Here is a 26,106-nt window from a genome sequence, read left to right on the forward strand (position 1 = left end):
AGGCCTTGAAAGTTGTAGGACTTGGCTAAGAAGTCATTCTACGTGTCTGTTCTCAAACCACATTCTATTAAAAAGAAGAGTGCTTAACTGAATCGTTGGAAGGTTTTTGTTGTGAGGGAAGAAGGCTTTTAAAAGAATGATTCTTGGAAGGTTAATTGGTGAGCTATTGGTAGAGAATTGCTGAGAAAAAATGGGTGCATTTTTTAAAATCGGTCCCTAACTGATGGGTGAATACATTTTCATGTTTTTTGAGAACTTTTGTTCTTTTTTTGAGGAGCGGAAGGGGAACAGGACTTTATTGGGGAACAGTGTGTACTTCCAGGACTTTTTTCCAAGTCAAGTTGTCCTTTCAGTCTTAGTTATGGAGGGTGCCGTTCAGCTTCAAGTTGTGGTCCTTTCAGTCTTAGTTGTGGAGGGCACAGCTCAGCTCCAGGTCCAGTTGCCGTTGCTAGTTGCAGGGGGCGCAGCCCACCATCCCTTGTGGGAGTCGAACCGGCAACCTTGTGGTTGAGAGCCTACGCTCCAACCAACTGAGCCATCCGGGAGCTCAGCAGCAGCTCATCTCAAGGTGCCGTGTTCAATTTTAATTGCAGGGGGCGCTGCCCACCATTCCTTGCGGGACTCGAGGAATTGAACCAGCAACCTTGTGGTTGAGAGCCCACTGGCCCATGTGGGAATAGAGCCAGCAGCCTTCAGAGTTAGGAGCATGGAGCTCTAACTGCCTGAGCCACTGGGCTGGACCGGAACTTGAACTTTTGTTCTTTAACAGAAATAGCACTTGACACTGGGCTTGGGTACAGAAGACTGCATTGGGTATCTGGGCAAATTATTTAATATCTCTGAGCCTCAGTTATGCTTCTGTGAAATAGGATCAGTAATGATCTACTTTCCAAGAAGAATATGTGAATTAATGCATGTTATATGCTTGACATCCTTCTTTGCATATAAGCATTCAGTAAATGTGATCTTACAAAAATAATTGATTAAGCCTCTTTGCTAATAGTTAAGGATTAATGAGAAAAGAACAAATTATGCTTGTTTATTTTTTTAAAGCACACACTGTGAATAACATTTAAAAAAATATTTGCTAAGTAGCTTATGTTTCGTTTGTAATAAAGGGTTATATTTTATTTTTAAAAGGAAGAAAAGTAGGCTTTTTGTGTGTCCTAATAAAGGCACCCCTTGGCGTAAGGCTTTTTGCATAGTTCATGAGATCTTGTTTTAGAAATTTCTTTTCTTTCTTTCGTAATCGAGATTTTATTGGTTGCTTTGAGGATAAGTACATTTCAATTTGTACACAATTCTTTTTTTTTTAATTTTATTAGTTTCAGGTGCACAAGACAAAGCAAAATTTAGACGTTTATCACAATTCTTAACGTACACACCAAAAACCTCCAAAGTCATGCCGTTGTGATCCTTTTCTAAACAGCTATTCCAGTGACTTTCCAGCCTCAAATTTGGAGGCTAATTTTCCTTAGCAGACTATTAAGTACCAATATCTTCAAATGTTGATATGCTGTTACATCAAAGTCTCCCTAATTCACAATTTAGTATCTTATACATCACATACTCAATTTTTTAATCTTTCACAGCACATTAACAAAATGACTAGGAAAACTGTACCAAAGATGGTACAGCGTGCACAAAATCCTTACAGGGAGAGCCAAGATCAAGGAGTGGTTTTGTTAGGAAACAATTCTACCAAAAACATGGGAATAGAAGTAATTTAAAATATTTAAGACATTTTAAATGCACAACTGACTCCAAATGGCCAGTTAGTTTGCTTTGTATTATAGGACATAAAAACTACCCCCATCTATGGAATGTGAAGCTGACACCCATGACAATCAAAGCCGCCCATACTCAATAGCCCACTGTTTTCTGGTTGTACCAAAAAATAAACAACCAGCACATGATTTCACCTCTTTAAAAAAAGCATTTACACTTATAAATGGGATGAGATGGAATTCCCTCCTCCTTAAAAACATTTCTAGAGCTACTAAAAAACTTGCTTCTACAAAATAGTTGACGAAAATCTTCCTCTGGATTGTGTAAGAAGGGAGACGGGGACCACTGATAAGACATGGTACGGTATTAATCAGACTTGGCTTCTTTCTCTCCTGCTTCCTCAGAGGCTGGACTCGCCTTGCTTTTAGTTTCTCTGTTTTCTGCAGGTAAATCTTTAGTTTCTTGGTGAGCCACTTTGACCTGTTTTCCCTTTGCTCCTCTTTCCCCTTTTATTTGTACATTTTTGTCTGCAGATTTATCCTTTGCTGCCACTTTTTTTGGCTTCATGTCCACTTTTGCAGGAGCAGGGTTAGCTGACAACCTCTCCGACCTCCTTTTGGGCGCCTCCTTCGCTGCCGCCTTGGTGGAGCCAACCTTCCTCTTGGGGTCGTGGTGACCGGGTGTGTGCAAGGCGGGTGCGGGTGCGGGTGGGAAGCTGGGCTGCTTGGCAGCTGCTGCTCCTCCCCCCGCGAGCTGCTGGGATCTGCTATAGGGGGTGGAACCCGTGATTTTTTTTTTTTTTTTTTTTTTTGTAAAATACACATAATATAAAATTTATCATCTTAAACATTTTTAAGTGTACAAGTGGTAGTAAGTACATTAATATTGTTGTGCAACCATCAATACCATCCTCTCCAGAACACTTTTTCATCTTTCAAAACTAAAACTCTGTACCCACTAAATGACAACTCTGCATTCCCCCTTCCCCAGCCCTTGGCAACCACCATTATACTTGCTGTCTCTATGAATTTGACTGTTCTAGGCACCTCATATAAGTGGACTCGTACCATATATATATATGTTTTGTGACTGGCTCATTTCACTTAGCATAATAGTTTCAAAGTTCATCCATGTTGTAGCATGTGTCACAATTTCTTTCCTTTTTAAGGCTGAATAATACTGCAGTATATTGAAAAGGCCATAGTTTTATTCTTTCATCAGTCAGTGGACACCTGGCTTGCTTCCATCTTTGGCTATTGAGAATAATTATGCCATGAACATAGATATGCAAATGTCTTCCTGAGACCCTGCTTTCAATTCTTTTGGGTTTATATCTAGAAGTGAACTGGCTGATAATTCTATTTTTAATTTTTTGAGGAACCACTGTACTGTTTTTCGTAATGGCTGCACCATTTTACATTCCCACAAACAATGCACAAGCGTTTCAATTTTTCCACATCCTCTCCAACACTTGTGATTGATGATTGATTGATTGATTGAATAGTAGCTATCCTAATGAGTGGTTATATCATTGTAGTTTTGATTTGCATTTCCCTAATGAGCAGTAATGTTGAGCATCTTGTGCTTTTTGGCCATTTGTAGATGGGTCATGAGACCTTGTTTAAGCCATGATTGCCATCTGATGTAGGCCATGTCCGAATTGCATGAAAGGTACCTAATGGGGCAAAGTGCAACCTTTTAAATCTACAGAGATGCAGGTGGGTTAGTGGCTGCCTGAGGCTAGGCAGGGGAGGGGCAGAATGCGGATTGACTGCCAATGGGTGTGGGGTTTCTTTTTGGGGTAACGAAATATTCTAAAATTACATAGTGGTGATGGCTTCACAACTGTGAACATGCTATAAACCACTGAATTGTGCAATTTAAATGGGTGAATCTTACGCTTCTGAAGTACATCTCAATAAAGCTGTTTTTAAAATGCTGCATTTTGAAAGTAGAACTAAAACGGTAATAGTGATAATAGTAAATGTTACTACTTACTAGGCAGCTCTATTGAGCAGGAGTGAATGTTACAAATTTTTGGTGCATTTGCATTCCTACCCAGAATTGCAGTCACCCTCTCTCTGTCTCCAGTTTCCCAAATCAGTTCAGAATTCCCAAATTCCTTCCGTCTGATTCTGTCTTACCTGAGTATACCTTAGGTTCTTCTAACCCAGGAAACCCCTTTATTTCATCTGAGGGGGCAAGCAAACCTCCGTTGGCAGATATACTAAGTTGGACAGGGAGGAGTCAGCCAGCCTGGGGTATCTCTGGGTCTCACCCCCCTAACCCAGGATTTGCAGAGGCTGACCGGAGAGAAAATACCATGTTTGGTGGGTCTTCTCAGGAGTTGGGTAAGCAATTGCCTAAGCTGTTTTATGTAGGGCCTTAATGGGGCCCTCCCAATTCCCACACCTCAGTTATTCCCCTTCATCTTCTGATGGCCTGCAGTCACACCATTAGTTTCATAGCCCTGGACGTGTCACCATGGCATGTGGCTGGCCCCTAGACAGCCAAGAAACCCCATCAAAACCATGAGAGCGTTTGGGCTTCAGTCATAGACTCGCATGTGTGTGAAGAGCTTTCCCAAAGCTTCGCTCTGCGTGTATCCAACTTAGCAGGTCCCTCCTTGATAAATTTGGAGGGGTGCCCCCTTGCAAGCCTACTGGCCTGGTAAGATAGATAAGTGGCTAAGAAAGCAAGAGGAAAGATGGCAAATAGCTTAAGGTTGGAGGTGCTAGAAACATATTTTGATAGAATTTGGTGGAGGTTTGTTAAGCCCTTCTCTTCTTCCAACAGGGATGCTTTTATAGGCCTTAGGCATTACCAAAAAAGTGTGTTGTCCCTCCACCCACCATCCTTTTCAAGATGAGGGAATGGATCCAGAGAGAAGAAATGACTAGCTCAGGGCTGCATGGCCCGTTGGTAGTAGAGCCAGAGCTCCCAGCTCTCCTGTCTGTGCATGTTCCATTCAAGCTCCACACATCTGAGCTAGCCCAGCCAATAGCCTCTGATCCCGGAGCCAATGTTGCAAAGGCGGAGCCAGGACAGCGGACACCGGTGCAGCCCTCTCCAGGGGGCCTCTGCCCACCTGAGCTTCAAATGTCCACTTTCCCCCCCATGTTGCTCCTGCGCCTTTCTTTGGAGGTGGCTTCTCTCCTGGTTTGCCTTTGGCTGCAGCCCCCTCAGTCTCCACGTCTGCACCATCTGGGATCGGAACTCTGCTGAGGCTCTGCATAGCTTTGCCTACCCCCTCCGCCATGTTCTGCCGTGTGGGCCCACACCAACGCAGATTTACCAAGTACAGAGCGTTCTCCTTTTATTATTTCTGATTGCTTAGGGAGGAAAATGGTGCTTCTCAGATGCTTTAGCACTTAAGTAATGACAATTAAAACAAATGATTTGCAAAATCTATTTCCTGTCCTCTCTCAGGCTCCCCTCCTCTGACTGGCATCGTAGACAAAGTCTGTGGCTTACACACGTTAGGTACCAGACCCAGCAGGTGTATTCCGTCCTCTTGGCCTCACAGCCTGCTCCTCTGCTATGGCCCAGATCTTATTCTCTGAGAGTCCTAGAATGCGCCCTGTATCTTGGAAAGTCTAGCCTGCCCTCCTTGTACAAAGGGAGATGCCCATTCCTCCTTCTCTCCAACTCTATCTCCCTTTCTTCTTTCTTTCCTCCTTCATCCCGCTCTCCTTCCTTTCTTTTCTTCGTCTTCTTTCCATCTCCTGATTTTCTCACCTTTGTGACCAAACGTCATCCAGTTACTACCTGTCTCATGCTGCGATGCAGGTATGATGATACAGTTGGTTCATTCATTGTTGTGTGTGGTATCAGCCGTCTAGGAATGGCTCAGGCTAGAACCTAGCTCAAGAAGCCAGGCTATTCCCAGGGTGGGAATCTCTTCCTCTTTATTTTACTCATGACATGGGAAACTCTTGTTGCCTCTTGACACAGGGTGTATGTACCAGGAAGCCATGCACCCCGAGGTCTGTGCATGTTTCCACCTTTGGACCTTACCGCCCCCTCTGAGGCCGAAATTCCTGATTGGCAGAACTCAGACACCTCTCCGTTGTAACGACTCCCACAGTGCATTCTGATTCTTTGCTTGCGAGTTAGTCTGCCTGGGCGGGAGGGAGAGAGCATTTGAATCCTGTGGCTGCACCTGATTAATCATCGCATCCATTGTACCATCTCATTGGCACACAGCACGTGGGGACAGAAGGGTGTGAAGTGGCCTCTCTGCTCTTTGAACTTTCACGGCGTTCATGATCTGGAGCCTGCACTGGTCCAGCACTTAGTGTCTGTCACTTCATCTCATTAGTTGTTTTTTTCTGCAGATGCCCTGCAGCCCACCCCTCAGCCTGAAACCCAATTAGGACAGAGATATCCAGCCCCACACACAGGGTCTTATAACCACTAGACGGTCAAAAAGGTTGAGCAAAATGAAAACGCCACTGTTTGCTTTTTAACCTACAAAATACTAAGAGTCTTTTGACAAGGGGACAAAGTATTCATTGCTCAGGGTGTCCTGATGCAATTGGTGGCAGAGTCCTCAGACCTCCTTCCTAGGAGGTTCTTCCCTCCTCCCTTCTGACATGGCCTCCCAGCAGAGGTTAAAAAAAAAACCCAAAACTTAAAAAAAAAATCAAACCTGATGTCAGTTTATCGATTTTCATCAAGAGCTAGAACTGCCAGGCTAACCAGTTATCACCTCCCTCCTGAAGCAGGAATATCCCCCTGTGAAGACAACTTGCTTGGTGGGCAGTGGACTCAGGTGCTCTCAATGGAGGGTGCTCAGATCAAGGGCCTGTGTGGGTCCGGGCCAGTCTGAGGCGGACGGCCCAGGCCCAGCTGAGGGCCTTCTCCGGCAAGCCCACTGCACAAAGGGTGGGTTTTCTCTGCAGGACAGACTGCGTCTGGCAAAGGTGACGAGAACTGATTGGGGAGCACGCTAAGATAATGGCAGAGCCATGGGGGTGCAGTGCTTGATCCCCACTGTTTGCAACAGCCCGTGGGAGAAGCCAGTGGTGTGGACTTGGGTGATTCCCCAGGCCTCAAATAACCCACAACGGCTATGGCTAAAACCAGGAGGAATCACCTGTGTTTTCTCCTTCCCTCCCTTCCTATAGTCTCTCTCCCTCCTTTATTCTTTTTTTTCTTTCTCTCCCTCCTTTATTCTTTTCTTTCTGGATCTTTTCTTTTTTTTTTTTTTTGATTATATAATTTTTCAACAAAATGCACATATTTTAAGTGTACAGTTCAATAATTTTTGACAAATATATGTACTCATATAATTACTATGTCAGTCACCCCAGAAAGTTCCCTTGTGCCTTTTCCAGTCAAGTCCCTCCCCAAATGTCCATTAACTGAAATGATAAATGAATGGATAAACAAAATGTGGGGCCGGCCCGGTGGCTCAGGCGGTTGGAGCTTCGTGCTCCTAACTCCGAAGGCTGCCGGTTCGATTCCCACATGGGCCAGTGGGCTCTCAACCACAAGGTTGCCGGTTCAACTCCTCGAGACCTGCAAGGGATGGTGGGTAGCGCCCTCTGCAACTAAGATTGAACACGGCACCTTGAGCTGAGCTGCCTCTGAACTCTGGGATGGCTCAGTTGGTTGGAAAGCATCCTCTCAACTGCAAGGTTGCCAGTTTGACTCCCGCAAGGGATGGTGGACTGTGCCCCCTGCAACTAGCGACAGTAACTGGACCTGGAGCTGAGCTGCGCCTTCCACAACTAAGACTGAAAGGACAACAACTTGAAGCTGAACGACACCCTCCACAACTAAGATTGAAAGGACAACTTGACTTGGAAAAAGTCCTAGAGGTACACACTGTTCCCCAATAAAGTCCTGTTCCCCTTCCCCAATAAAATCTTAAAAAAAAAAGATATAAAACATTTCTATTATAAAAAAAATGTGGTCTATCCATACAAAAGAAAAATTCAGCCATAAAAAGGAATGAAGTACTGACACATGCTACAATGTAGATGAAGTTTGAAAACGTTATGCTGAATGAAAGAAAGCAGACACAAAAGGCCACATGTATGGTTCCATTGATATGAAGTGTCTATAATAGGCAAATCTATAGAGACAGAAAGTAGATTAGTGGTTGCCTGGGGCTGAGTGCTAATGGTATCAGGTTTCTTCTGGAATTAGGTAGTGGTGATAGTTGCTTAACTCTGAACATACTAAAAATCACCACATTGTACACTTTAAAAGGGTGAACTTTATGGCATATGGAATATATCTCAATAAAACTGTTATTTAAAAAAAGATGTATTCTTACCACCTCAGAAAGTGCCTTCACACCATTTCCCAGGCAATTCCCACCCTACTCATCCTAGAGGTAAGCGCAATTCTGTTTTTTTCCAACATATATTATTGGTGCCTGTTCTAGAATTTCATATAATTGGAATCATATGAGGTCTAACAATTAAGTTTGTGAATTCATCCTAGAAAAAGTGCTACATAACTCATTGCTAAATATCACTACGGTCACCTTCAAAGTACTCCCCTTGGGAAGCTATGCATCGATGCCAGCACCCTGTCCACCCTTCATAACAAGTTTAGAACTCTTTTTTCTAGAATGGCCATCAGAGCTATCGTATTACCCTTGATGTCCTCCTAAATGTCATCAAAATGTCTTCCTTTCAATATTTCCTTTATCTTTGGGTAAAGAAAGAAGTCACTGGGGGCTGGATCAGGTGAGTAGGGAGGGTGCTCTTGGTGCATTGTTGTGATACAAGAGCCATGAATTGCTGGTGAAAAGTTCAGGTTGTTTTCATCTAATTTTTTCATGAAGCCTTTTCAGCACTTCCAAAGAGTAAACATGGTTAACTGTCCAGTTGGTATAAATTCATAATGAATAATCCCTCTGATATGAAAAAAGGTTAGCCACATCGTTTTGACTCTTGATTTGGACTGAAAGAACTTTTTTGGTCGTGGAGAATTGGCTGACTTCCATTGTGCACTTTGACACTTTGTTTCAAAGTTGTACTGGTACACCTATGTTTCTTTTTTTTTTAAATTGGGGAATATGGGGGAACAGTGTGTTTTTTCCAAGACCCATCAGCTCCATGTCAAGTCATTGTTTTCAATCTAGTTGTGGAGGGTACAGCTCAGCTCCAGGTCAAATCATTGTTTTTCAATCTAGTTGTAGAGGGCGCAGCTCACTGGCCCATGTGGGAATCGAACTGGCTGCCCACTGGCGGCTCAGCCCCAAGACCAAGCCGTTATTTGTCACTGGCCCATGTGGGAATCGAACTGGTGACCTGGGTGTTATGAGCACCGCACTCCAGTGTAGTGGGCTGCTGGTATGCTCAGTGGTTGGAGTGCGGTGCTCATAACACCAAGGTCACCAGTTCGATTCCCACATGGGCCAGTGACAAATAATGGCTTGGTCTTGGGGCTGAGCCGCCAGTGGGCAGCCGGTTCGATTCCCACATGGGCCAGTGAGCCGCGCCCTCTACAACTAGTGTGTGGAGGGCACAGCTCAGCTCCAGGTCCATTTCTAGTTGCAGGGGGCACAGCCCACCATCCCTTGAGGGAGTCAAACTGGCAACCTTATGGTTGAGATCCCGTGCTCCAACCAACTGAGCCATTCGGGAGGCAGCTCAGCTAAGGTGCTATGTTCAATCTTAGTTGCAGGGGGCGGGGCCCCCCATCCCTTGCGGGACTTGAGGAATTGAACTGGCAACCTTGTGGTTGAGAGCCCACTGGCCCATGTGGGAATCGAACCGGCAGCCTTCGGAGTTAGGAGCATGGAGCTCTAACCGCCTGAGCCACCGGGCCAGCCCCCCTTTCAGGACCATTTTTGCAGACACCGTTCTTATGCCAAGATTTTCCTAACTATTTCTCTATCAATGTTTACTTGGTCTGCTTTGCTTCTTACAGCCATCCGACAATTTTGACGCACAATTCGACAAATTTTTGCAATGTTTTCGTTAGTTCTGCTCGTTACTGGCCGTCCTGACCTCTCTTCATCAGTGACACATTCTCTCCCCTCAGAAAAATGTTTAATCCATTTATACACTGCCGTTTTCTTCATGGCATTATCCCCATAAACTTGGACAAATAAGTCCCTGATTTCACTTCCACTCTTGCCAAGTTTAACGAGAAATTTAATGTTTGCTTGTTGCTCTAATTCAAGCTCAGACATTCTCATGATGGCACACAAAACAGACACAACAATAATGAATGCCACTCAGCAAGACAACGGCACATGTTGACATGAACACAGTTGTGAGACACTGATATACCAACGGTATGAAACCTTACTGAGCTGTTTGTACATTGCTGCCAGTGTAAACGTGTGATGGCAAGTTCGCGAACGTAATTGTCAGATCTCATATATTTGGTACTCGTTTGTGTAAGGCTTCTTTCACTCAGCATGTTTTTGAGGTTTGCCTATGTGGCTGTGACAGTAGTTCATGCCCTTTTTTTTTTTTTTTTTTTTTTTGCTGAGTAGTATGACTTTACTACAGTTTCCTTATTTATTTTGTTATAGATGGTTTTGGCTCTTATGAATAAAACTGTTATGGAGGGGTGGCCAGTTAGCTCAGTTGGTTAGAGCACGGTGCTCTTAACAATAAGGTTGCTGGTTCGATCTCCACGTGGGCCACTGTGGGATATAGGTCTGTTTATGGACTCTGTTTTATGTTCCAGTGATCTATTTATGTATGCTAATGCTATACTAAAGTGTCTTGATTACTGTTGTTTATAATAAGCCTTAAAATTAGCTAGGGTAAGTATTCCAACTTTGTTTTTTATTAAGATTATTTTGGCTATTCTAGGTCTTTTTCATTTCCACTTAAATTTTGGAATCTTTGTCAATTTCCAAAAAAAAAAACACCCCTTCTTGAATTTTGATTGGGATTATAGTGAATCTGTGGATCAATTTGGGAAGAATTAATATCTTAACAGTATTGAGTCTTCCAATCCATGAATATGGTACATCTCCTCATTTATTTAGGTGTTCTTTAATTTCTGTCAACAATATTTGGTAGACTTCAGTGTAGAAGTCTTGCACATCTTTCATTAAATTTATTCCTAAGTGGCATTTTTATTTTAATAGAGGAAGCTGGAAGCCCCAGAGAAGTGAAGGTGAAATGGTAGACAGATGGAAGGCTGATGTTTGGGGTTGGGGCCTTGTTAGGCACACCAAATAATCACCAGCAAGAAGCTGTTGGTCATACGAGTGATTCTCACTGAGTCCCCTCCGTCTGGAGATCAGAATCAAGCCAATTCTCTGTATGGAGACATGATAGCCACGAAGTATGTGTTTGTGTATTGCGTCTGTGCTTAGTCCTCCTTCTGGTCACCGAGTGTACTAGGTATGTTGGTCAGGCAAAGGCTGGTCCTGCTTCCCGTCGCATCCTGAGAGAAACTGCAGTGTCTTCAGCTCCCGATGAGTCTCCTCAGGCTGTTCCCTGAGCAGCAGTGGCCAGCGACCTCTGCGGGGCCTGGCTTGGAGAGCTGTGCTTTAGTGAGCTGGGAAATGTAGCAGAATCAACCGCACACTTGATAGAATGGAGAGAAAAAGAGATGAGAAGAGACGGAGTATGAGAGGGGAGCCGAATGACTTCAATAGCAGAGCACTGGCATGGGGGCCATGAGTACCTACTGCCTGAGGGTCTGCTCTCCCACACTGCTTTGGATTTCCAGTGGCTTTCCAGTTCCAGTGCCTGGGAGGCCTTGCTCTCCTGGCATTCCTGCACTTCCCACAAGGCTCAGGTGTTTAACTTTTCCAAGGGTCCTTGAAAGCTGGCTCCATGACGAAGATTCCTCTGTTTCTTATTTCAAGTGTCCTAATCGTGTTGCCCTCCCACTTGCGGGAACTAATGAGGGCACTGCTGCTTCCTGAATCCAGGAGTGCCCAACACACACATCTGAGAGTCCCCTTGGGTCTATTGTGTTACCTCAGTTTGGAGCATTTTGTTTTCCCCCCAATTGTGACGTTGTGTAAGTGTGTGCATGTGTACACAAATAATGAGGACCCTACACTTTGTGGTTTTGTCACACACAGGCAGAGATCTTATTGATAATTTGGAATGAGTCCATCGGAGGCATCCTGGATGGGGGTGTGGGGGTTCTGAAAGGCATGCTACAAGGAAGACCTGAGAGAACTGGGTTTCTCCCGAGATGCTTGGGGGATTGCAAGACTGCCTGGAAGAAGGAGCACGTGTGTTCCTGACGTCATATGTGGAGGAAAAGAAGCTATAGGAAAAGCACTTTGGCTTAATGTAAAGAACTTATGAGAACTGTACAACCATGGAATAGGCTTCCTTGCCTGATTGTGATGTCCATATCCCTGGAATATACAAGCAGGTACTGTCAGAGATTCCTGCACTGGGCAGGATGTGACCTTCAAGAGCCATTTGATTCTGTGTCTAACACTTTACCAGGCCTTGATCAATGTTCTCCTCCCAAGAAGACTTCTCCCCGGGAGAGGAATACAAAGAAAGACATTGTTGAAAGTGAAATTTCAGGAGCAGTGACATCAAAGTGGAGAGGTGTTTTTGGCTGGGAACTCGGCACTGACCCTCAGATTAGACTGTAGCCGGTAAACAAGACCAGCCACGATCCATTCCACCACTTGGAAATGCCTCCCTTATCAACATCCTCACCAATCATTTGTTTGGCCAAAGTGAGCTCTCCCAAACCAGTTAGGCTAGGCTTCCTGCTTCTTTGCAGCCTCTATCCATGAGAAAGTGCCAGAAGGTGTGGCATCAGGGCTGCAGGAGAGAGTGGGGGATGCGGCTGCAGGAGACACCTACGCAGGCGTTTCATGGTGGGAATTCTCCCAGCATCAGCTTGGAGCCAACTTTTCTTTATTCTTATGACTCAATCCTCATTAAATAGAAAAGCTGCCTGAGCTTTCTTTATTTCAGCCAGAAGTCCTGCCCATGCTTAAGCTGTTGGTGCTGTAGGAATTTGCTCTTGTTTCATTTAAAGTCTCATAGGAGGTTTGTCCTTCCCAGATGGTCCTCTTTGGAGGGACCGCTCTGCCCAACCCCCTTCACGGTTTCTGTGGGTAGAGGATAACACCCTTTTCTTATTCTTTTGGCTGGTCCCACCATGGGTTTGTTTTCTCAAGATGTAAGTCTGGGGTCTTAAGTGAGATAGCAGTGTGGGGGCTAGAGATGAGGAATGCATCACTTCCCATCATGGAATGAGAAGCGTCATGGGCTAAAGAAAAGAGCCTTGAGGTTGGACAAGCCTAAATTTGTTTGAATTAGTTCTGACGCTAGTTAACTGTGTGGACTTGGTTAGTGTATTAACTCATCTGAGCCTCAGTTTCTGCATCTGTAAACACGAGGTGATGGCATCTCTTGTAATTGGGTGTTGAGATTGTTCAATGAGATACCGTGAGTGGAAGCACCGAGTGTAGTACTTGGTTTTGAGTTCAATGAATGCCATCTCCCTTTCTCTAGTTTCCGTCACTTCCTGGAGCTCTGATCTTCATTCCTTCCAAGGTCTTCTTGGCAGCAGCACAGCAGGAATGCTGCTGGGCCTCGGTGTGAAGGAGCATCTTTTTGGATGGAAAATCTTGGTGCCTGTTAGAACTTTCAGAGAGATCCATAGACAAAGTAAGTGGCCACTGTATGCTATTCCAGGTATGACCTGAGGAGTCAATACTGGACTCCATCTGTTACTTGTTTGCCTACTGCCCTCCCATTAGTCATTTCCATTTTTAAGTTGCCTTCTGGAATCCATAGATTCACATGGAGAAATAGTGTATAGGCTGGAGTGTAGAAAGCCATTTTCAAGGGTGGAGAGGATGGCCACGTTTGTTGTCTGTCTCTCATCCAGTAGCATGTTGGACCCTTTAAAAATGAGATTCGTTGGCTGGCACCTTGGAGCAGAGACTCTGTCATTTACCTTTAAAAAACAACAACACCTGGATCCTGGAGTATGGTCCCCGCCAATCACAGAAGATCATCAACATTTTTTCATGATCCAGTGAATGTCTTTTAAAAATCATATGATTTTGACACCTGCTACAACATGTGTGGACCTTGAGGACAGATGCTCAGTGAAATAAGCCCGTCACAAAAAGACAAATACGGTGAGATTCCACTTAGGTGAGGTACCTAGACTCATCATATTCGCAGAGACAGAGAATGGAAGGGTGGGTGCCAGGGACTGAGGGAAGGGGCGATAGGGACTTGTTTAATGGGGCCCGAGTTCCATTTGAAGAGTGTGAAAAAGTTCCGGAGATGGATGGTGGCGAGGGCTGGACAACAATGTGAGGGGACTTAATGCCACTGAACTGTACGCTGAGAAATGGTTAAAATGGTACATTTCATGTTACTTATATTTTAGCACACTGAAAAATTGTGTGTGAGTAATCGGTATCTTGAATTTTAAAAATTGTGGTATAATCAATTACAGTAGTACCTCGGTTTTCGAACGTCTCTGCTGACGAACATTTTGGTTTACGAACGCTGTAAACCCAGAAGTAAATGCTTCGGTTTTCGAACATGCCTCGCAAGTCAAACATGTCACGCGGCTTCCGCTGAGTGCAAGATCCTGAGGCCTGGCTGTCGGCTGTTTTCCAACGTTTCAGGACTCGAATGGTCTTCTGGAACGGATTACGGTCGAAAACCGAGGTACCACTGTATTTCTGAAAGATGATGCTCTGAATTAACACTTGTGAGATATAAAAATATTGCTGGATTTGCTTGCTTATTCAACCAACACTCCTGGTGTCCTGCTCCATCTGAGCCCCCGAGCTCAGCGGGAGGCTCCCAAGGTTCAGTCCCAGGCTTACTCTTCCAGACCTAGATTCTGAGGGTGAAGACCTGGCCCGTGAACCCCGGATTCAATGAGTGAAGCTTGCACTCTGGCAGAGGAGATTCAGGAAGAACTGATTAATTTCCCCTGGTGTTGGAGGCAGGGTTAGGGGGCGGGGTGGTAGTGGTTTAGTTGGAGCCTGTTGAGGAAGGAGGGGCTCAGAGGATGGAAACGGTGCTGTGCTGGTGGGGTCAGCCCTGGGCGAAGACACGGAGTCGTGATAGCAGGGAAGTCTGAGCAATGGCAGGAAGTCCAGTGGGGCTCTCAGGGTGCAGTGAAAATGAGGGGGAAGGAGTACATTTGAGGACTTCTGAGCCTTGAAATCTTGTGCCAGCCTCACTCAAATCTGTCAGCTGGTGATCTTGGCTAAGTTAAAAAAAAAAATCTCTATAATTCTCAATTTTCTCATCAATAAAATACTTCTTCCCAAGTTGACAGGATTAAATGGGAAAGTGTGTACAGAGTATTTAACTGAGATATATCTATACCATCTATATCTACATTTATATCTTTATCATCTATGGATCTATATCATCTATATCTATAACACATACACAAAAATAGGTCCTGGTGGGAGGACTCTGAAGGTCTGGAAACAAGCCTTGATTATGTATAGGTTTTGCTTCTCGGTTTTCAGTGGGGGTGTTTTGGCTCTGGGGTGTGGTGAGAACATCCTGGATCTGTCTGGAGCCTTTGGTCTCCCCACCTCCGCCTCTTTGTCAGAGTATGACTGGGAGTGTGGCACCCAGAGTGGAGGATCGGGTTGGAGCCTGGTTGTGTCGCGAGGGTGGGTGTTGAGGCTGTGGGAGCCTAAGGCGGGCACTGTTGTTGGTTACTGCGTTGAGGTGGAGGTCAGAAGTCCAGTCCCTTGGGTGAACCCGTTTGCTTTGCTGCCATGGAGACCACACTGTCTTGGCTCAGAACCATCCTTCCTACTTCCTGGAGAAACAGGGAAGCCATGGGGTCAACGAAAGATGCTGCACTCACACACTCACATGCGTGGCGAGTATGGATGACGCAGTTGTGATACAGCCCAAAGAAACGATTTGTCTAAGATCAAACTTTGGAGGGAAGGGAAGGGAGAGAGAGAGCATGTGAGGCTCAGTTAGCCATTGATAACAGTTTGAGTCATCTGTCAGAGCTGTGGCAGGCCACCTAGGGGTAACCAAATAGTGGGACCTTGGGAGGACGGAGAGGAAGTCAGCACAGAAGGAAAAATGGAAAGCCTGTGAATTCTATCCACATTCACCAACAGTCCACTAATAATTATAATCACTAACATTTACTGAGTACCTACTATATGTCTGGAACTGAACAAAGTCTTTTATATCTATCCATCTTTATGGGCTTTTTTCAGATGGGAAAAAATTACATCTTTATTTTTATTCATTCCTAATGGATATTTAGTATTTCCTTCCATTATGAGTCTAGGCAACAGACCACAATATTATTATCAGGGCTGTGCCTTTGTCATCCGGGAACTCACATACATTGAATCAAAGAGGACCGACACTGCAAATCGATGAAAGGATCTAGGCTATTTTCTGGAGCCTAGGGGTGTTGCAAGCTCTGTGGCTACAAATGGCATTTTTTTCCATTGCTTTATGAGCCATGTCAAGATAACCACTGAGGGAAAATGCCTGGAATTCTGCCAAAGAGGATGCACTATGAGCAAAATGTTCAAGTTATCATTGGTGGAAATTTTCACAATGTGTCTTCTGGCTAAGAGGTCTATTTATTAGACTCATATGGAAGTCCAAAAAGGCTCTGATTAACTAGTGAGTCTCATTTACTTTTCTGTTTGCTGGTTTTGTTCTTTTTCCTCTTCATTTTACTCTTTTTAAAAAAGATTTTATTGGGTAAAAGGAACAGGACTTTATTGGGGAACAGTGTGTACTTCCAGGCCTTTTTTCCAAGTCAAGTTGTTGTCCTTTCAATCTTAGTTGTGGAGGGCGCAGCTCAGCTTCAAGTTGTTGTCTTTTCAATCTTAGTTGTGGAGGGTGCAGTTCAGCTCCAGGTCCAGTTGCCGTTTCTAGTTGCAGGGGGCACAGCCCACCATCCCTTGTGGGAGTCGAACCAGCAACCTTGTGGTTGAGAGGACAGGCTCCAACCAACTGAGCCATCCGGGAGCTCAGTGGCAGCTCAGCTCAAGGTGCTGTATTCAATTTTAGTTGCACGGGGCAGAGCCCACCATCCCTTGAGGGACTCAAGGAATCGAACTGGCAACCTTGTGGTTGAGAGCCTGCGCTCCAACCAACTGAGCCATCCGGGAGGCAGCTCAGCTCAAGGTGCCGTGTTCAATCTTAGTTGCAGGGGGCAGAGCCCGCCATCCCTTGCAGGACTCGAGGAATTTAACTGGCAACCTTGTGGTTGAGAGCCCACTGGGCCCATGTGGGAATCGAACCGGCAGCCTTTGGAGTTAGGAGCATGGAGCTCTTAACTGCCTGAGCCACTGGGCCGACCCTTCATTTTACTCTTGTTCTTGAGATATAATCCACATCTCCTGAAATTCACCCTTGTGTACAATTCAGTGGTGTTTGGTATGTCCTCCAAGTCATAAAACCATCACCCCTCTCTAATTCCAGAGCATATTCATCACCCCCAAAAGAAACCCCCATTCCTTAGTATTACCTCCCTACCCCCTCCCAATCTCTGGCCTGGTAACCACTAATCTACTTTCTGGTTCACAATATTTTGTAATTTTTATGGTACAAGTCTTGCACTTCTTTTGTTATATTCATTTACATTTAAGGGAAGTATTTGCCAAAGGACTTTTTCCAGTTAGGAAAGTTCCTTTTGACTGATAACCTTCTTTGTTTTAACAATAACATTATGATTTTTCATCACTTATGAAATGTATGAGGATTCTCAAATTACTCATAGTTCCCATGATTAACGTTTTTCAGCCAATCCTCAAACTTTAATTTCACTTCAACAATCTTATCTTGTCCAGTGAAGTAAAAGCCGTATTCCAGGGCCATATTCCACAGCTGTGCTCTGTAGGGACCAGAGTTAATGTAAATTAAGACAGTGTATCAGTTTGGAATGCATATGGATGCAAGTAACAGAAAATCCTGCTTTAGAGGCTAATGCCAATAAAGATTCATTTTTTATTATTTTTATTATTTTTTTATGTAGCAGAAAGTTCACAGGTAGACACTCTGGGGCTGGATCATCAGGAACCCAGTCTCTTTCCATTTTTCCATTCCTCTATTGTTATTTTATTTTAGTTTTTTAAAAGATTTTATTGGGGAAGGGGAACAGGACTTTTATTGGGGAACAGTGTGTACTTCCAGGCCTTTTTTCCAAGTCAAGTTGTTGTCCTTTCAGTCTTAGTTGTGGAGGGTGCAGCTCAGCTCCAGGTCCAGTTGCTGTTGCTAGTTGCAGGGGGTGCAGCCCACCATCCCTTGCAGGAGTCGAACCAGCAACCTTGTGGTTGAGAGCCCACTGGCCCATGTGGGAATCGAATCGGCAGCCTTCGGAGTTAGGAGCATGGAGCTCCAACCACCTGAGCCGGCCCTCCTCTATTGTTAATTGTAAACCTTCATTCTCAAGCCTCCTGTCTCATGGTTGCAAGGTGGCTGCTGTATCTCCAGGCCTCACGTTTATGTTCCACGCAAGAAGAAGGAAGAAGAAAAAGAAGAGGAAGGGCTTTCTCTTAGCAAGTCCTTCCGTTTTTATTTAGGAGGAGAAGCCCACCCCAAGGCTTGGGAAAGCCAATCAACAGTGTCTGCTTTATATTAGCTATTTGACTTAATCCCTATTTTGATTGTCCAAGATAGGTAATCTTTTCACTGCTTCACAGATGTGGAAACTGAAAGAACTTATGTAACTTGTCCAAGGTCTCACTGTCAGCGGCAGAGCTAAGACTAACAATAACATATTACATTTTCCTAGCCTATGTTTCATCCTTGTACATAATGCACTTTGTCACTCATTTTTTCATTTGGGTCTTGCCAAACTCTGTCAGATGGGCTAGGTGAGTATCCTTATTTTACAGAAGAGGAATTTGAGACCCAGAGAGGTGAATAATGACTTGCCCCGAGCTGGCAACTTTCAGAGCAGGATTTAATCTCAGGTCTGGTGTCCTGTCTTCTGGATACACTGGCTGGGTGCAATTGAAAAGGTACAAACTGACTTCATATGCTTCAGTTGTGCTTCGGCCCAGCTTTTTGCTTTTCTGGCCCTTCCCTTGCAGGGGTGGGAGGGTGTGTCTGGACTGTGAGGTGATGAGCCCACACTTTGTCTTGGAATAAACCACACACACAAAGGTGGCTTGCACTGCCTTTCTAACCAACTGGTTTTACTCCTTTTGTGTGTGTGCTTCCAGACTATCTGCTGCCTGAAAGGGAGTTTTCTAGTCCTAAAAGTCAGACTTTATCCCAAGTATTATCTCTCTCTCCTTGAACACAGGTAACGCAGAGGAGTGGATGTTTCCTGACAACCCAGCCTGATTACATGCGAAAGGGAAGAAAAGAAAACCAAGTCCAAGTAAGTTTTCTGATGGCCTTGACTGAATTAATTATGGTTACAAAGCAAAACAGAAAACCTCAGCTCATCCGTTTTCTGAAAGCCTGTGTGTCTCATGACAAATGTGGCTCTGAACTCTGACCTCGGTACCTGGGTCATGGGTCTTTGAGAAGAATCTGTAAGTGATTTATAGCAGAGCAGACACGAAGCTCCAGTTAGAGTAAACAGGTGAGCACAATGGATCACAGCATTTGGATGTAAATAGGCCCATTTAAAAATAAAAGAGTCATATTCTAATGTTGTGTTAAGTAGGCAAATGTTGATAATCGCACTGTGAGTGGATTGGTATCATGATGAGGCCTCAACTTGGTCCTCAATAGTGAGGTCCACAGTAGGTGCTCAGTAAAGTAGTCGTTGAATAACTCTGGGGTCAAGCAGACTTACCGAATTGATCACTGGACTTTTGACACCACAATCAGATAAGCGATTCAAAAATGCCTTATGTGTTTTGTGGTTATCCCACGACACAAAATGATTCTTTAAAATAAACGGTTGTCGAAGTAGTGTTGCAAATTAGGAGACGAAAGCTGGAATTTAAATCTGCTTTCATCAAGGAAACATGTGGTAATCATTTCTTTCCCACTTTCGCTAGTGGTGTGAAATGTGAACAGCATTTGCTGCTGACGTAAGGTAAGCAGGTTGCCTGCTGGGTCCCACTCCGCTTTGTTGATCGGTGCAAGTCAAAGGGCTGCCCCAGGAGTTAATTCCACAGATATGTGATGTGGGCTGGCCAGCAGACCCTGCTGGATGGGAATCAAGAAGGAGACTTTTTAAGCGTCCCTAGCCACTCACTTTCATGGGTGTAGCGGAAGCAACCAGGACAGAGTCCCTCTTTTTTAGTAATGTCTTCTCCATCTTTCCTCCTTCCAGTTGCTCAGGCTAATAACCTTGGCGTCATCTTGATTCCTCTTTTAGCTTCCTTATCTGACCAATGTGCAAATCCTGTTGGCTCTACTTTGAGCATGTACGTATAATGTCATCTCTTTGAACTACCTCCACTGGTGCTCTGCTAGGCCAAACTACCATCCTGTCACACCTGGCCGATTGAAACAGCTTCCTAGCTGGGTGTCCTGCTTCTGCTCTTGCCTTCTTATAAGCTACGCTCAACACAGTCAGTCGAGGCAGTCTTTTTAAAAATTTAAGACAAATCATGAGACTCCCCTCAATTCTTCTTAAAATTTTCCAGATGCCCATCCTGCTCAGAATAAATCCTCAAGTCCTCAGGGGGGCTTGGCCCCCAGGGCCTCTCTGAGTTCATCTGCCACTCGCCCCCTGGTTTCCTCCACTTCGACCACACTGGCTTCCTTTATGTTCCTGGAACACACCAGGTGGGCTCCCATGTCCACGCCATCCCTACTACGTGAGTCTTTACTCTTCCTGGAACATTGTTCCCCAGATATCCACATGGTCCCCTCTCCCACATCCTTCAAATCTTTGCCCAAAGGTTTCCTTCTCAGTGACACCTACCCTGATCACCCTATTTAAAATTTCAGCCATTCTCTCATCCCGTTACCAGCACTCCTGGACAATTTCACAGTTGCCATTCCCATAGGTTAGGAAGTGAATAGTGTTCCCTGAGCTTGTCTAAATCATGGCTCTGCTCTTCTACTTCCAGCTTTATTTTTCTCCACAGCACTTACCACCTTTTAGAAGACTACGCAGTTTTCTTGGTTATTTATTTTGTTTATTGTCTGACTTTTCCCCACCTCTGACTTGAATGTAAGTTCCATAAGGGTAGGAATTTTCTTTTTTCCAGTAATATGTCTCTAGTGTCTAGAACAGTGCCCGGTACATAGTAAGTGCTGAATATTGATTTGTGAATGAATAACTGATAAACTTGTTTCCTCCTTTTCAATCTTACACCTTTAATTTTTCTAATTATATTATTATACTGATTGGAACATTCTGAATTATGTTGAATAGAAGCAGTGAAAGCTGTTATCATTGTTCTTCCTGATTTTCAAGTACTGTTATCTATTACGTTTGCTATAGAATTTTTTGTAGATACTTTTTATTAGATTAAGGAAGTTTCGATCCCTAACTTGCTGACAGTTTTTATTTTTATTGATTTTAATTTTTTTGTTTTTATAAATTTTATTGGGGAATATTGGGGAACAGTGTGTTTCTCCAGAGCCCATCAGCTCCGAGTCGTCCTTCAATCTAGTTGTAGAGGGCGCAGCTCAGCTCCAAATCCATTCGCTGTTTTCTATCTTTAGTTGCAGGGGGCACAGCCCACCATCCCATGCGGGAATTGAACCGGCAACCTTGTTGTTGAGAGCTCCTGCTCTAACCAACTGAGCCACCCGGCCGCCCTGCTGAAAAATTTTCAAAAATGATTGATAATTGTTGAATTTGATTGAATGATTTTTCTGCATCTGTCTACTGAGATTATCTTAATATGTTAATGTGGTTAATCACCTTAATAGATGTTCTAATATCAAACAAGCCTTACATTTCTGGAATACCCGACTGGCCACTGGGGGTAATTCAAGCAGAGCATGACAATCTCATCGAGCTGAGGAGACAAATGTAGGCATTTGGAGAGGCTAAAGCAATTGGAATTTGCAGAGAAGAGTCCCAGAGAGGAGGATCCTATGCAAAGAAAGAGTCCCAGAAATCTGGAGCCGCTTATACGTGGGGTGAAACTCCATGAGGCTGGTCAAAGGACAACTGGAGAACTGTAAACTTAACAATTGTAAGAGTTCACTTAGGCTTGGGAAATATTTGCGTTCCAACCAGCTAGAGGAGAGAATCCTCACTGAATACATACGGCATTCATAGAGACCTCAGAAGGGTCAGCCTTAGTAGTTGGGCTAAACTAGTTCTAGAGTAAAGACTTTAAAGACCTATCCAAACAAAGGTTAAGAACATGCCTCGAGACAATTAACTTAATCTGCAAGTAACCTAATTACCTGTTAGAACAAAGTATAATAGTCTTGAAAAGAGGGCAACAAAACCTAGCACTCAACAATGTAGAATTCACAACATCCAGCATCCAATAAAATATATTGGAAATGAGAACAGGCAGTAAGATGTGAGCCATGATCTGGAGTAAAATCAGTCAATAGAAACAGACTCAGAAATGAGACAGATGACATGATTAAAAGACAAAGACTTTAAAACACCTACTGTAAATATGCTCACAGACTCACAGGAAATCACTTAAGTAATGAGAAATGTAGGAAAAAAATAACCAAATGGATCTTGTAGAGCTGAAAAATTCCATATGTGAAATGCAAATTTCACCAGATGGAATTAATAGCAGATTAGACTCTACAGAAGAAAAGATCAGTGAACTTGTGAACATAGTAATAGATACGATCCACGCTAAAGCACAGAAGGAAGAACAACCCACCAGCGGGGCTGCCGGTTAGCTCAGTTGGTTAGAGTGCGGTGCTCTTAACAACAACGTTGCTGGTTTGATCCCCACATGGGCCACTGTGAGCTGCGTTCTCCATTACTAGATTGAAACAACTACTTGACTTGGAGCCGATGGGTCCTGGAAAAAACCACTTAAAATAAATTTTAAAAAGTTAAAAAAAAACAAAAACCCACCAGATCCTCTCTGATCTGTGGGAAAATATCAAGCAGTATGTATAACTATGTGTACGTGTAATTGTATGATTGAAGTTCCAGTAGGGGGAGGGACAGGAAAGAAACATATTGGAAGAAATAATGGCCAAAATTCTTTCAAATTGGATGAAAACTATAAACCCGCAGATCTAAGCCACTCAAAGAATTGCAAGCAGAATAACCATAAAGAAAGCCAAACCCAGATGTATCATCACCAAATTGCTGAAAAACAGTGGTAATGAGAAAAAAAAACATTTAAAATTTCAGAGAAGAAAAAGATACATTAAATATAGGAGAACAAAGGTTAGAATTACCATAGATTTCTTGTCAGAAACAATGTAATTCAGAAGACATTAGAACATCATTAAAGCACTAAAAGAAAAAACAAAAAACCCTGTCAATCTAAAATTCTATATCTAATGAAAATGTTCTTCAAAAAACATTTTCAAATACACAGAAGCTGAGAGAATTTGTTTCCTGTATATACACAGTATAAAAAATATTAGAGAATGTTCTTCAGTTAGAAGGAAAATGATACCAGATGGAAAATTGGATGTACATAAAGGAATGAAGACCACTGGAAAGGAGAAATAGAAAAGAGTTTTTCTTTAAAATATAATTGACTGTTTTAAAGCAAAATAAACCTTGTATTGTGGAGTTTATAACATAATGAGATCTGACAAGTACACGAATTGGTTGCCACAATGTTGCTAAACTTTTTTCATGTCAGAAGGATTATTCATTATGAATTTGTATCAACTGGACAAACAGTTAACGAAGTTTACTATTTGGAAGTGCTGAAAAGGCTGCATGAGAAAGTTAGACAAAAACGACCTGAACTTTTCGCCAACAATTCATGGCTCTTGCATCACGACAATGGCACTGTCCGTGAGGGAGCTTTTAGCCAGTAAACAAATAACTGTATTGGAACTCCCTCCTTACTCTCCTGATCTCGCTCCCAATGACTTCTTTCTTTACCTGAAGATCAAGGAAATATTGAAAGGAAGACATTTTGATGACATTCAGGATATCAAGGGTAATACGATGACAGCTCTGATGGCCATTCCAGAAAAAGTGTTCCAAAATTGCTTTGAAGGGTGGACTAGGCACTGGTGTTGGTGCATAGCTTCCCAAGGGAGTACTTCGAAAGTGACCATAGTGACATTCAACGATGAGGTATGTAGCACTTTTTCTAGGATGAGTTCGCAAACTTAATTGTCAGACCTCATACATCAATGTAAAATATAGGACAGCAATAGCATAATGGTTTGGAGAGGAAAAAACAAGAAAACAACGTTTCCTTGAGTGTCTTGCAAGTTGACTGGCTATTTGACTGTGTTCTGGTCAATGAGATGTGAGCAGAAGTGGTGTGTGAAACTCTCAGGAGCTAGAAAGAGAGAAGGCATACCTTTCTTCTCTTCCTTCGCCCCCACCCCCCGCCTGGAATTCTGGCTGAAGCTCCAGAACTATCTTGGACAAAAGGGTGACCTTTGGATATCGGACAGTGACTTTTCCTTCCTTAGACAATGAAGGAGCAATAAGATCAAAGGAACCTGGTTCTTTGACCTCATGAATTGCCGAATCAACCCTGGATTGAGCCTTCTGGACATTTTACAGAGAAAGAAGAATTTACCTTGTTAAGCCACTGTTATTTGGAGGTTTTCTCCAACCCAGAGCTAAACCCAATTCTAACTAATGTGGATAGCTATTTGAAAGAGTAATGTAGTTTGTAAATCTCTGACAAGATAATCTAGAAAAAAGAAGACACAAATAATATGAAGATTTAAAAAGCAGACATATCATAAATGCAGCAGAGATTACCAAGATAGTAAGAGGTTTTGAGAAATCTTATATCAATAATTTTCACACTCAGAAAAAAATAAATTTCTAGAAAATATCATCAAAACTAAGTTAAGAGGGCCAGCCCGGTGGCTCAGGCGGTTAGAGCTCCATGCTCCTAACTCCGAAGGCTGCCGGTTCGATTCCCACATGGGCCAGTGGGCTCTCAACCACAAGGTTGCTGGTTCAACTCCTCGAGTCCTGCAAGGGATGGTGGGCTCCGCCCCCTGCAACTAAGATTGAACACGGCACCTTGAGCTGAGCTGCCGCTGAGCTCCCAGATGGCTCAGTTTGTTGGAGTGCATCCTCACAACCACAAGGTTCCCGGTTTGACTCCCGCAAGGGATGGTGGGCTGCGCCCCCTGCAACTAGAAAACGGCAACTGGACCTGGAGCTGAGCTGCGCCCTCCACAACTAAGATTGAAAGGACAACAACTTGAAGCTGAACGGCACCCTCCACAACTAAGATTGAAAGGATAACAACTTGACTTGGAAAAAAGGCCTGAAGTACACACTGTTCCCCAATAAAGTCTTGTTCCCCTTCCCCAATAAAATCTTAAAAAAAAAAAAAAAAAAGAAAAGAAAAAAAAACTAAGTCAAGAAAAAGCAGGGACTTAAGCAAATACTTATACACCGATATTCATAAGATCTTTATTCACAATAGCCAAAAAGTTGAAACAACCCAAATGTCCATTGAGGAAGAATGTGGTTTATCTGTATACCATGGCATATTATTCAGCCTTAAAAAGGAATGAAATTCTGACACATGCAACATTGATATACCTTGAAGACATGCTTAGTACAACATACCAGACACAAAAGGATAAACAGAGACAGAAAGTACATTAGAGATTATCCAAGGACTGGGGACAAGGAAGAAACTGAAAATTATTGTTTAATAGGCAAAGAGTTTCAGCTTGGGAAGATGAAAAAGTTCTGGAGATATCTGGTGGTGATAGTTGCAACAGTACAACAATATGAATGTACTTAATGCCACTGAACTATACACTTAAACTGGTTAAAATGGTAAATTTTTTTTTTTTTTTTTTTGTAAATTTTGTTATATATGTTTTACCAGAATAATTTTTTTTTTCTTTTTAGGTATTTTGGAGCAGAAGGGTTTTTCAGTACAGCTAGGCTTCAATGTTGCTAGAAATGGAACACTGGCCCTGACATTCTCGAGTGTCTAGACGGATGACTTCTGCTCCATCCTTGTTCTATCTTGGTGTTTGTATCATTGGAAGAAAGAATGGGTACAGACACACAATTTTATAGCAATCAGCAGGAAGCTGATTTATTTTTAATAAAAAGAGAGAAGTCCCTGGAACTCAGTGACTCTCCCTTGTTACCAGGAAGCAAGCCCTGGCCATTTTCTCACGTGAACTGGCAAGTGAAGGCTTTACTAACCTAGGTCAGCTTTTAGAACTTCTGGTGGGGATGACATCCATTTGGCACCAGGCTGTGAGCAGGGCTCCTGGGTGGAACCAGCTCCCGCTACCCACCTTTCAGAGCCTCTGTCTACAGAATGCTGTTTTTTTTCCGGATGGCCCCTACCTTCAAAATCACCTGAGTCTCAAAAATGCACCAGGAATCCACTTTGCAGCACCGCACATTCCAGATCCCTGTGTAGGGCAACCGCGC

At 43.5% G+C, this 26,106-nt stretch overlaps 1 protein-coding gene and 1 long non-coding RNA gene across 4 annotated transcripts in view; one reads left to right on the forward strand and one right to left on the reverse strand.

Moving 5' to 3' along the window:
• LOC148756838 (uncharacterized) overlaps positions 1-25,792 on the forward strand; it is a 38,659-nt gene extending 12,867 nt beyond the window's left edge. For 2 of the 3 annotated variants that reach the window (XR_016022597.1, XR_016022599.1), the window contains 2 exons: positions 18,937-19,014; positions 25,567-25,792. This is a non-coding gene — a long non-coding RNA (uncharacterized LOC148756838). Of the gene's footprint in view, positions 1-13,160; positions 13,317-13,539; positions 14,340-18,936; positions 19,015-25,566 lie in introns of all 3 variants that reach the window. The other variant, XR_016022598.1, reaches the window with a different exon arrangement.
• Positions 1,730-4,987, reverse strand: LOC109436707 (non-histone chromosomal protein HMG-14-like). The gene is made up of 2 exons (XM_088801494.1): positions 4,976-4,987; positions 1,730-2,388 (listed from the first exon to the last, which is right to left on the reverse strand). Exons 1-2 carry the CDS (start codon positions 4,985-4,987, stop codon positions 2,095-2,097), a joined length of 306 nt encoding a protein of 101 aa, XP_088657620.1. The 3' UTR covers positions 1,730-2,094.
• Positions 25,793-26,106: the final 314 nt, after the last annotated feature.

Source organism: Rhinolophus sinicus, chromosome 10, assembly GCF_057876585.1.
Source record: "Rhinolophus sinicus isolate RSI-liver-muscle chromosome 10, RSI-T2T, whole genome shotgun sequence".
Lineage (NCBI taxonomy): Eukaryota > Metazoa > Chordata > Mammalia > Chiroptera > Rhinolophidae > Rhinolophus > Rhinolophus sinicus.